The following is an 11,761-nucleotide window of genomic DNA, read 5'->3' as shown; positions in this document are numbered from 1 at the left end:
GTTTGGTTTTATTATTATGTGCATATTAGTATTGTACAGCACTTTGGTCTACCAGGTGTGTTTTTAAAGTGCTATATAAATAAATAAATGATGATGATGATGATGATGATGATGATGATGATGATGATGATGATGATGATGATATTTGGATCTAATTTTTCTCAGAAACGAAAATCAGGTGAAAAAAAAATACATCAGGTAATTCTTTGTTTTAACATTCATCTGGTCTCAATCAGCCCAAATAGCATAAGAAATTAAAAATGCATGCCAGGGAAGAGTTCGGGTCTTAGGAGGTTAAACATCTCAGTTACATAAACATGTCATGTACTGTGTAGCCTTGTTAGAAAAATCACATTGTTACTTGTTTACATTTACACAAGATGTCAGAAATCTGCACCTTCATAAACAAAAATTAAACCCAATTTTTCACGATTTGTTAGGTTCTCACTCTGGGGTCCAAAATATAATTGTCTATTTTGACTCCTTTTGGTTTTACATTATTTATATGTCACCTTCAAATGTTCTGACCTTTTTTGGTATCATTCTCTTCAGCTCAACCTCATGGTTCTGAATTTAGTTATTTTTTCATTGACATACTGTGTTAACACAACTGATCTGAAATCATAAAAAACAAAAACACAAAATCCTAGCATTAGTTATATTTTTTACTATAGAAATCACACCCGTTTAGTGAATTATTTTCATAACTTGAAATGCAAATATAAATTGTACATGTTGAAAACGTATGCACAAATTTTGTAAACAACTATTTATCTAAAAATGCAATGCAATTTGTGTACAACCATTTAAAAATACTGCTATAACTAAATAAGAGAACAATCAGGTGTCACAATAAGATGGCCCACAAACTGTGCCAGTAAAAAGCCACAAGACAGAGGAGGACACCACAGACCTGAACCCTGCAGGCCTATAAATATAACGCTAAACAGCAAAAACAAACTTCACAACTAATTCTGAACTAGATTTTTCAAAATGAAAAGAAACAGCTCACAGTATAATTTGATAAATCCGTGGCAACAACACACTTCCTGTTTCCTGTAAAAGTTTGCATAGACAATTTCCCAAAAAATAAATAAATTACTACTTAATGAGATCCTTTTCTGTAAGAATCCAAAGGACAGCTTGACACCTCACCATTAGCATGAACTCTATCCTGTTGGCACATGTCATTAACATAATCACAGTGAAGCACAGTCCAAAGGTGCTTTCAGTATGAGGACTGCTTTTCTTTTCTACTTTGAAAAATGTATGCACCAAATAAGAACCTGCTACACGTGAGTCCTTTTCTAGTTTCCCACAACTACAGCGTCTCACCTGAGTGCCCTCTCATGTGGGCAGTAAAAATACCACGATCACTGAAACTTTTCCCACAAGTCTCACAGAAATACTACTTTGAGTGTGTTCTTACGTGGACTAACAAGAGTTCACGAGACCGGAAGCTTTTTCCGCAGAGCTCACAGGGATGTGTTTTCTCGCCTGTGTGGATCCTCATGTGGACAGACAGAATATTTTTCTGAATGAAGCTTTTCCCACATGTTTTGCAAACATACGGCTTCTCACCAGTATGAGTTCTGATGTGTCTCTTAACTGTGGAGGAGTCAATGAATCTTTTCTCACCGATTTGACAGGGGTAAGGTCTCTTGCCCGTGTGTGTTCTCATGTGGATGTTTAAGTTATTACTTTGACAGAAACCTTTCCCACAAATTGTGCATGAGTACGGCTTCTCGCCTGTGTGAACCCTCATATGATATTTCAGTGTTAGTGTGTCTCGGAAGGTTTTTTCACATACATTGCAGGGGAACGGTTTCTCCCCTTTGTGGATCTTCATGTGAACAGATAAATGGCAGTTTTGGCTGAATCGTTTCCCACATGCTTTGCATGAATACGGCTTCTCGCCTGTGTGCGTTCTGTAATGTATCTGCATCTGAGATTTTTTCTTGAACGTTTTTTCACAAACGTAACATTTTACAGACTTCACACCTGTACCTGTGTTACTCTCACTCTCTGACATAACTGAGCTGTCTCCATTGTTATTCCGATGCTTCTTTTTTGGCTCTGACTCTACGGTTTTAGTTGATCTTGCTTCTTTATAATGTTCTGCTCGCTGACCTCTGCTGTTGTTGTTCACAGAACTCTCAAAGAGAAGCTGCTCCCTGTCTCCTTCTGGTTCACTGTGGTCACTTTCCTCATAAGTTTCAGTCACCATAAAGGTATCCGTCTCCTCCTTCAGTCCCAGCTGCTCTCCCTCCTGATTGCTGCACAGTTCCTCCTGTTCCTCTTTAATCTGTGGAGCTTCTGGTTCCTCCTGGTCCAGACTGGAGCTCCTCTCCTGGTTCCAGAGCTGCTGCTCAGGGAGAACCTCCTCCTCCTCCTTACAGACAGGCTGCTGTGGGACATCTGGAGTGTCAACAACAAATGAAAGAAGAGACATGATTAAAAACACAGCAAATAAACTCTGGTTAAAATCATAAACCATAGAATCCCCTGGTAAAATGCATATGTTTACAGCCCGATACAGAAACTGGTTTGGTTGCTACAGATACAACATCCTCCTGTATGGTGGACGATGTTGTTACAACTCACCTGTTTTCATTGGATTAAGGCTTAAATTTTACTAACTCAAGTCGTCTGTACAGAGCTCTTGAGTTGTGCTGTTGGTGTATTTCTAACGCAGAATCAAATCATTTGAATATGGTGACATGTCCACGCTATACAAAGAGAGAAGTACCTGTGGCCAAAAAGCTGAACCTCGGTCTCATTAGACCAAAATGTTTTGGAAGACTTACTGTATTTTTATGCCAACTGTAGCCGGGCTTGGATGTTTTCCTTTGTTCGAAAAGGCTTCCCTCTTTGACACATCCCCCACAGTCCAGACTTATGAAGGGAGACGGCTGTCACTGCTTAACAGAAGTTCTTGCAGCTCCTTCGGTGATGCTGCAGGTCTTGCATCACCACTGTCATCCCATATTTTGTCTTCATTGTGTTCCAGGATAAATCTAATGCTGTGGAATTTATTTTCCTTTCTTCTGACTGATGTCTTTCAACAATGAGGTTGCTTTCATGCTTTGTGAGCTCTCTGTAAACTAAGACATTAACCCAAGAAGCCTGAAAGCAGTGACTAAATCAAAGTATTAGTCTAAGTGTGAGCACACTCATGCAACCAGCTTGACCTGACAGATTTGTTGGACTGTACAGGTTAAAGGTCACGTCAAAGGTGGGAAGGTGCTTCCAGGTCCTGTTCCAGGTCTGCCCTGACCTGCTGTTCCAGGGTAACTACTGCTAGCTTAATGAAAGAAGAAACTAAATTAAAAATAAAGTGTCAAACACGCCTGATCACGCGCTCTGATGGACTGATGCAGAGGAGCTGTCACACTCCTCCACGACGCTGTAGAACACCTTAGAGATGCCACGAGAGCTTTGCAGATATTTACTGAGTGTGTAAGCAGCAGCCAGGTGCTCATAACCAGCTTCACAATGAGCTGATCATCGGCAGTGTGAGCCCTGCTATGAAAGCAGATGTTTTGTTGGTCTGGAGCATTCAGGTGTGTGTTAACATGATGCTGAGGAGGAAAGACATCAGCAGTGATCTTAGAAAAGAAACTGCAGCTGCCCATCAACCTGGAAAGGTTATAAGATCATATCAAAATAAACCAAAGTCCATCATTCTGCAGTGCAGAAGATTAATGAAACAGGTCAGAGCATGCAACAGACCCAAGAGCTCATCTCAGACTCTTCAGTTTGCAGGTTTAAACTTAAACTTCATGACAGTATGACTAAAAAAAAGCAGGGGAAGGCCTCTTCTGTCTAAAGAGAAAGCCTCCTGGAGCAGTATCCTTCAGACAGACAAGACCAAAGTGGAGATGTTTGTCCATAACGCACAAAATCAAACCCAGCATATCAGCAAAAACACCTGAGAGCAGCTGTCAGCACGGTGGAGGAGGGACGATGATCTTAGTGCACCGTGAACTCTTGTCTAAGTGTTCTAGAGTCAGTGTGAGGCCGTCTGTCCCACAGCTGAAGCTCGGACCATCAGCAGCACCACAAACATCCAACAGAACGGCTGAAACAGGAACGAATGGAGCAACTATGATGGTTTGGTCAGAGTCCAGAGCTCAACCTGAGTGAGACGCTGTCAGGCTCTCAGGTTTGGATTCTGATGAGTGGCTGAGTAACTGGTTTTTATGTTGCTTTGTTTACATATTCCACACTCCGTATTCCAGATGTTGCATCTGTAGATTCCTCGTTTTCATTAAATGATCCTGTTGACAAGATTACAGAGCTCAGCAAAAAAAGGCCTCTATGTCCAGCTGCACTGTTATCTTCAGACAACAATGAAAGTCTTTTAATAAAAGTAAACAAAAAGGCCTCGGCCTCCTGTCTCTGTCTTTCTGTAACATCGATGAGGAGCCCACATTTTCCTCACCACACCACCGATCAGCTGGACAGCTGATTAAGTAGAACATGAGCAGAGAAATAAAAATGGGGAAGAGGTTAAAGTGGATTCAGCAGGAGGGAGAACCCTTGAACCCATCACAGTGCAGCAAACTCAGTTTGATTAGCAGCAGGTTTATGAACAAACACAATGTGACAGATTTAAAAACATGAGGACTTCCATGTGAACGACAACTTCCTCCAGCGAAACTCTGATAAAACATTAATTATTGGTCCCGACCATATGATCTCAGAAATTAGGCAGCATTTCAGCTTCTGTTAAACCAAGCCTTCGAGACCTCTGTGTCGTATTTGACAGCTCGATGTCGCTTGGTCCACAACTGCTTTCATCGTCTAAGGAATATCTCAAAACTCAGGCTAATGGTGTCAAAGGCTGAACTGCAGATGATTATTAATGCTTTTATTTCTTCCGGTTTGGATTTTTGCAAAGGTCTTTCTACTTGTTTTAGTTCTAACCTTCCAGGCTCCCCAGTGCATATCGGACCTGCTGAAACTGCATTCATCGTCCCGAGCTCTGAGGTCATCAGGTCACAGACTGCTGGTCGCCGCACGCACTCCATTTAAACTCGTGGTGATCGGGCCTTTCAGGCTGTGGAATTCTCTTCTACTGTTTTTACGCTGAAGACATTTTTATATAGACAAGCTTTCAATTAATTTTTATGTTGTATTTGATTGTTTTACATTGTTATTTGTTGTATTTTGATTCCTAGTATTGTGAAGCACTTTATGATTTTTATCTGTGGAAAGCGCTGCATTACAGAAGTGTCGAGCTGCCACTCAGGCAAACAAAAACCAGAGCTACATCATGTTATAATGGAAAAACTTTATTGTTCTAACAATAAACTTTTCTGCCGCGCTTAGCAAACGTAAGCTTATAATACAGTAGGAACATCATGTCAATTCAGACTTTAGAAGCTTCTTCGGTATTTAATCCGGAAAAGGACTGAATTTGATGAATAAAGCGCCAAAATGTCACAGCGTGATAATAAAAGACCCTCGGCTAGCTCCAGAACAAAGCTACTGCTAAAGGCTAATGCTAGCCAAACAGCCGTGTCGGTAAACCAACAACTGCCGTGACTACTCAGCTATTTCACTACCTCTCCCAATAACTGAGGATGTGATGGGCGAGTTTCCACCTCTACCAGTCTCATCCAGCCAGTCTCCGGCGCCAAAGAAAGGCGTTGCGCTCAAAGGAAGATAGCGTGGATGTTGCTGAAACTATCAAAGCTAATAAACGAAAGAATGGATGACCTCGCGTTATAGATTGCCGGAGTCAGAAGAATGGTGGGCTTTGCATGTGAGAAGATAAAAGATGTCAAAGGCAGAGACAAGCTCCAAAGAGGAAGAGCGTATTACACGCCTTATAAAACACTTTATCGACGAGGCTAATACTGAGAATTCCTACAGCACAAAGTGGGAAATTTGAAACAAGTGTTGAGACGGTGTGGGGCAAAAAAAGTCGAGTGCAGCAGCAGAAGAAAATCTGATTGTTCTGTCATATATTGACTCCCACCAGACGAGGTCTCGGAGGAGGACAGATTACGTCTTAGGACCTTTCAATCTAAACTGGATGAGATTTGCACCAGAAAGCTGAAGGAGCTTTTGTTCGTTCAGGAAAAAGATGGATGGACTTATTACTTTAATTCCCAAACCTAAGAAGGACCTACTTTCTACAGACAACTGGAGACCAACAAGCCTCCTAAATAATGATTATAAAATATTAGCTCTATTGCTAGCTAGAAGAATTAAATATATTTTGGACGATATTGTAGACGAGACACAGTCTGGTTTTATGACAAACAGACACATCTCCAATAATATTAGACTCGTCTTGGATATTCTGGACTACTCAGCATCTGATGACTCATTGATCCTTGTCCTGGACTTCCATAAAGCCTTTGACTCAACTGAGCATGAGTTTATATTTCTCACACTTCAGAAATGTGGTTTTGGTGATATCTTCTGCAGAGCTATCAAAACTCTGTATTCCAATGCTAATAGCTGTGTTAGAATGAAAAACAGCACCACTTCTCGTTTTGGTCTCAATCGAGGTGTAGGCCGATCAGTGCGGATCTTTTTACTTTGCACCCAAATTCTTGCCTCTCATATTTCGAATAGCCCTGTGAAGGGTATAACCATAGCAGTCAGTTGGCAGATGATACCACAACCTTTCTTTAAAATGCCAACCAGGTGCTGACTGCTTTACATTTACAGGATTTCTCAGAAGGGTCTGGATTGATGCTAAACTTCAATAAATGTCAGTTATTACCTGTCAAAGAGTGTAATGTTCAGAGTCTGTGTAATATAACAGTTAAAAATGAAGCAACATATTTAGGTCTGATGAGCAAAGATAAACAACAAAACAAAAACAACAGAATTTTACTAAATTTTCCCCAAATTCTTAAAAAAACTCAAACCAAGTGAAATCAGTGGTTGCAGAGAGATTTAAGTTTAAAGGGATTTAAGTTTAAGTTTAAATTTAAGTATTGCTCTGAAAAGCAGAAGGTCTGTCTCGACTGACTTATGCAGCAATTTCTCTGCATGTGGACGGCAAAACTTGTAAGGATGTTGACCGAATGCTCTTCCACTTCCTCTGGAAAAACCGGACACATTACATCAGCACGAGTGTAGTGATGAATGACAATGAACACAGAGGTTTTGGATTCCCTGCTCCAAACAATACATTAAAGATTAACCAGACAAAGCATTTTCCTAAAAATCAGGTCTCCATCTGGGATTGTATTCCTCACTACATTTTCTCTAAGTTTGGGGGTCTAAGTTTTGTCTTAGGTTGTGATTGTAATATAGATAAGCTTCCAGAAAACCGTCGACGTTTCACAAACAAGTTCTGTTAGCTTTGTCCCTTCTATATAAACACAACTTTACACCCCATACGTGTTTAATCTGGAATAATAGGAACACAGTGCATAAAAATAAATCATTATTTTTTTCTAGGTGGGTTGAGAAGCAGATTGTTTTAGTGAATCAGCTGTTTAATCCTAATGTGCAGCTCATGTCTTATCCAGAATTTCTAAACACTTATAAATTTCCAGCCACATCCAAAGACTATGTCGTATTATTTGATGCGATACCTGCGGGTATTATAATGCTTTCTACAGGTATTCAACCTTGCATATCATCTGTTTCTCTGAACCCTGTGGGTTCACACACTGGAAGAATCTGTCTGCTAATACGAATATTCCTGCTTTGTTCCAGAGAGCATCTCTTATTGGAATTCCTTTGTCAGTGACATTAACAAGAAAAATTTTGTTTATTTCGAAGGCAAAAAAGAAGGTGATATATATTTTACAATAAATTTGTTAGTTATCTTAGCTAAATTTTATTTCCACAAATGCAAATACAGTAGCCAAAACCTAATTTAAACTCTACTATAATGATACTCTCTTACATAAGATTGATTCGTGGATCACTTAATAAAAACGATTTTGTGCTATTTAAAATCATTTGAACGTATGTAACTTCTTAATTGGTGCACATTCTCTGTATACTGTTTTTTAATAAAGGTTTTGGAAAAAAGAAAGAAGAGAAAAAGTCGGACCCGAGAGGAAACCGGAGCCGAGGCTCCACCTGCGCTCACCTGCCGTGATCTCCAGCAGAGCTGTGATCAGGATGCTCCCTCAGAGGGACACTCACCTGTCCTGTGCAGCTTGATTTGGGGTTTCCAGGTGATATCCAGCAGTCTGCGCTGACGGTCGATCTCTTCCTCGTACTGGACGATCGTTTTTTCAAACTCCAAGAATATTTGTTCAGCAGCAGCAGTTAGTCGCTCGTTGATGAACTCTCTCAGATACTGAACTGAAGGCATCGTTGCTGCCGCAGCTCACACACTCAGCTCACACACACTCAGCTCACACACACTCAGCTCACACGCTCAGCTCACACACACTCAGCTCACACACTCAGCTCACACACACTCAGCTCACACACACTCAGCTCACACACACTCAGCTCACACACACTCAGCTCACACACGCTTGGCTCACACACTCAGCTCACACGCTCGGCTCACACACTCAGCTCACACACACTCAGCTCACACACTCAGCTCACACACCAGAGCAAAGCTAACGGTCCAGCCACCGGATGTCCGTCCTCACAGTTCCGGCAGCTCTTCTTCAACTTCCGTTGCATTACCGCCACCTTCTGGATGAGAACAGCTTTTTTGCTCTTAAAACCCTGAAACTACATCACCTGTGTCGCTTTGTAATATTTCTTTTATTCATAATTGAACTCTATTTTTCTGAAAGTCAGATTTGCCTTTCCCGTCTATTTTAACCACATTCTAACATTACTTGCTCAGATGATCCTTTTTAGTGTCATATAAACTGTATGACCAAACCTTAGTGCTGAGATTATATCTTCTGCTCTATGACTTCTTCTGGAGTTTCATCTCTTTTCAGACGACAGAAAAACCCAAATGTTCTATTTAAAAGAAAACCATCAGTATTCATACGCTCTGTGATTTATTCCCACAGGCGTTGATTTAGTTCAGCTTTATCATTGCTCCGTCCTGACAGAGCTGTTTATCGAGCTCCGACTAAAGAATAAAAACAGAATTCAAACACAGGACTTAACGGGTACAACCGATCCTGTTTCAGGGTCACATATAACAGTTGTAGAAAGCTGTTTGCAGCCAACAGGAAAAAAGAAGAAAGGATAAATCTGAGAATCTGTTTTTCCTCCAGAGGCTCGTCACAGAAACACGAGACTTTGGAGAAACGTCTGGACCTCCTACGAGGGATCTTCCAGGAATGGTGGCGTTTTCCGGAGCTCTGATTGGTCAACAGGCACTTTCATACCTGCTGATCTCAAAGCTGTTTGCAGCGTAGGTTACCATGGTGATATGCCCCAGTAAGAAGAAACCAGGGTTAACGCTGGTGACGTGGATTAGAGCTTTAGTGAACAAAAACAACCATAAATAAACGGAGTCGAGTCATTTTGTTGTTGTGGATCAAACAATGACGAGCTTCCAGCTGCTCGCCGCAGCAGGTCAGTCGATGTTTTATTGACTCGAGGGGGCAGAGTTCAGTCAGTGGATGGAGAGCATCCATGTATGTCTGAACTCTGACGGGGTCATTCTAACATGTGAACTTGCTCAATCATTTTCAGTTATGCTCGATTCTGTTTACCCGTCACATAAAACCCCCTGCACATTTAAATTTGTGGCTGTGACGTGTGGAACAGCTCATAGGTCATAATCGTTCAGGGGGAGGGCAGCTTCTCTCAGAGTGCGAGGTGAGCGTGAGACCGCTGTGACTGAAACTTTCTCTTATTTCATAAACAGGGCAAAAGAAAAACATGATCACAATTTAGAAGAAACTTTATTTATACAGGTTACTTTAACAACAACCTACACTTTGTTAGTGTCACCTCTACAGTCTGAAATGATACAAAGTTACCGTAAGTATGACACACGAAGGGTAAAATGAAACTGGGAGGATTGCAGCCACGACAGAATCCAGGTCAGGAACCGTGGAGGAGAACATGACAGGAACAGAGCGCGTTGGTACGGTTAGGGTTGGATGGACGAAGCAAAGGAAAACGGCTGCGTGAACGACACGAGCTGACGAGCTCCTTTGCCGTCGGAGCCAAAAGTCGAGGCGGGAGGCAGACGCCAACGCCCCGCTCCGACCTGCAGCTTTCCAGGCTACGACTCCTCACCTGTGTGAGTGTCCAGGTGCTCCAACAAGCTGCGACTAGACGGAAAAGTGGCGCTGCACGCGTCGCAGGGATACAGCTCCTCGCCGGCGTGCGTCTTCATGTGCACGGACAGGATGCTTTTCTGACGGAAACTTTTCCCGCAGCTCTTGCATGAGTACGGCTTCTCGCCCGTGTGCGTTCTCATGTGCACGGACAAGATGTTTTTTTGGCGGAAGCTCTTCCCACAGGCTTTGCAGGGATACGGCTTCTCGCCCGTGTGCGTTCGCTCGTGGATCGTCAGATCGCTTTTTTGAGCGAAACCTTTACCGCACGTTGTGCAGGAATACGGCTTCTCGCCCGTGTGAGTGCGCATGTGCACGGACAGAATCTTTTTCTGGCGGAAACTTTTCCCGCAGGCTTTGCAGGAATACGGCTTCTCGCCCGTGTGCGTTCTCATGTGCACCGACAAAGTGCCGCTGAATCGGAAACTCTTCCCACATTCTTCGCAGGTGTGCGGCTTCTCATCGGTGTGCGTTCTCACATGGACCAATAGGTGACCCCTCTGAATAAAACCTTTCCCGCATATTTCACAAGCGTATGGCTTCTCACCTGTGTGAAGCCGCATGTGGCTCAGCAGGTGACTGCTCTGAGTAAAACCTTTCCCGCACGTTTCACAGGAGTACGGCTTCTCGCCCGTGTGGGTTCTCATGTGACCCAACAGGTGAGCCCTCCGAGTGAAACTCTTCTCACATGTTTGGCAAGTATACGGCTTCTCGCCTGAGTGGATTTTCTGGTGTTCCTTTACGTAAGAGTTTTTCTTAAAGGCTTTTCCACAAACATTACATTTAAAAGGCTTTTTACTCGAGTCGGCGTCGCGCTGACTCTCTGACACCGGACAGCTGCCGGGAGCGCCGTCAGAGTGAAGCTGGTGACCGTTAGCCTCTGGTTCACTGTGGTCACTGTCATCAAAAGCAGTCACCAAGAAGGCGTCGGTCTCATCCTTCAGGACGAGCTGCTCATCCTCCTGGCTGGTGCGCACTTCCTCCTGTTCCTCTTTAATGTGTAGAGGCGTCGGCTCCTCCTGGTCCTCACTGGAGTTCATCTTCAGGTCACACAGCTGCTCCTCCTCACAGACAGAGAGACAAACCACGAAAACATTAGTTCAAACTACAAATGACACAACAGTGTCCTCACACACACACACACGTATAGTTGTCTGAAAACGAAGCCTCTTTATTTCAGTTTCATTGCCACGGGATAAAACAGATTGGTTTTTAATTCAACACGTCGTCTTTTATACATTTCTGGGATTCCCTCGTCCTCAGTCAGGTGATCTACGCTACGCTGCTCTTTGTGGACTTCAGCTCATGTCCTGGTCACAGACCGGTGACCAGCTGACGACCCCTCACTGCCTCACTTCTGTGTGATTGCTCCCAGGGTAGACGAGCGGGGCCCCACATCACCCGAGCCTAAACGCTGGCTCCACCCTTTACACCCACATCCACACCCCCACCCAGTCCAGCAATAGCATCATCAATTCTGAGGACGAGACAATCCCAGTGACACAGAGGAGGACCTGACCCGCAGCACAAGCACAGTACTGGTTTAAAAGCTGCTGTGTCCTCCT

At 43.0% G+C, this 11,761-nt stretch overlaps 2 protein-coding genes across 2 annotated transcripts in view; both read right to left on the bottom strand.

Annotated features, from left to right (window-relative positions):
- Positions 1–1,169: 1,169 nt before the first annotated feature.
- On the bottom strand, positions 1,170–8,345 carry LOC102198697 (trichohyalin-like). The gene is made up of 3 exons (XM_013907914.1): positions 8,128–8,345; positions 2,008–2,418; positions 1,170–1,174 (listed from the first exon to the last, which is right to left on the bottom strand). The coding sequence occupies exons 1-3, from the start codon at positions 8,297–8,299 to the stop codon at positions 1,170–1,172; spliced, it is 588 nt and encodes a 195-aa protein (XP_013763368.1). The 5' UTR covers positions 8,300–8,345.
- Positions 8,346–9,796: 1,451 nt separating this feature from the next.
- Positions 9,797–11,761, bottom strand: part of LOC102198981 (gastrula zinc finger protein XlCGF8.2DB-like) — a 30,698-nt gene continuing 28,733 nt past the window's right edge. The window contains exon 2 of the mRNA XM_005754616.1: positions 9,797–11,260. Within this exon, the coding sequence (XP_005754673.1) occupies positions 10,142–11,236 (1,095 nt within the window). The 5' untranslated portion in view covers positions 11,237–11,260 and the 3' untranslated portion in view covers positions 9,797–10,141. The remainder of the gene's footprint in view (positions 11,261–11,761) is intronic.

This window comes from Pundamilia nyererei, unplaced genomic scaffold (assembly GCF_000239375.1).
Source record: "Pundamilia nyererei isolate P.nyererei 1_Seehausen unplaced genomic scaffold, PunNye1.0 scaffold00607, whole genome shotgun sequence".
NCBI classification, from domain to species: domain Eukaryota; kingdom Metazoa; phylum Chordata; class Actinopteri; order Cichliformes; family Cichlidae; genus Pundamilia; species Pundamilia nyererei.
Note: the sequence above shows the minus strand (reverse complement) of the source record. Positions and strands in the feature narration are given on the sequence as shown.

Bases quoted from the DNA above. Each gene is read 5' to 3' on its own strand.
- LOC102198697 (XM_013907914.1), bottom strand. From the start codon at position 8,299: ATGCCTTCAGTTCAGTATCTGAGAGAGTTCATCAACGAGCGACTAACT. The intron at 2,419-8,127 runs GTGAGTGTCCCT...TTGACACTCCAG, and splicing joins AATCAAGCTGCACAGGACAG to ATGTCCCACAGCAGCCTGTC.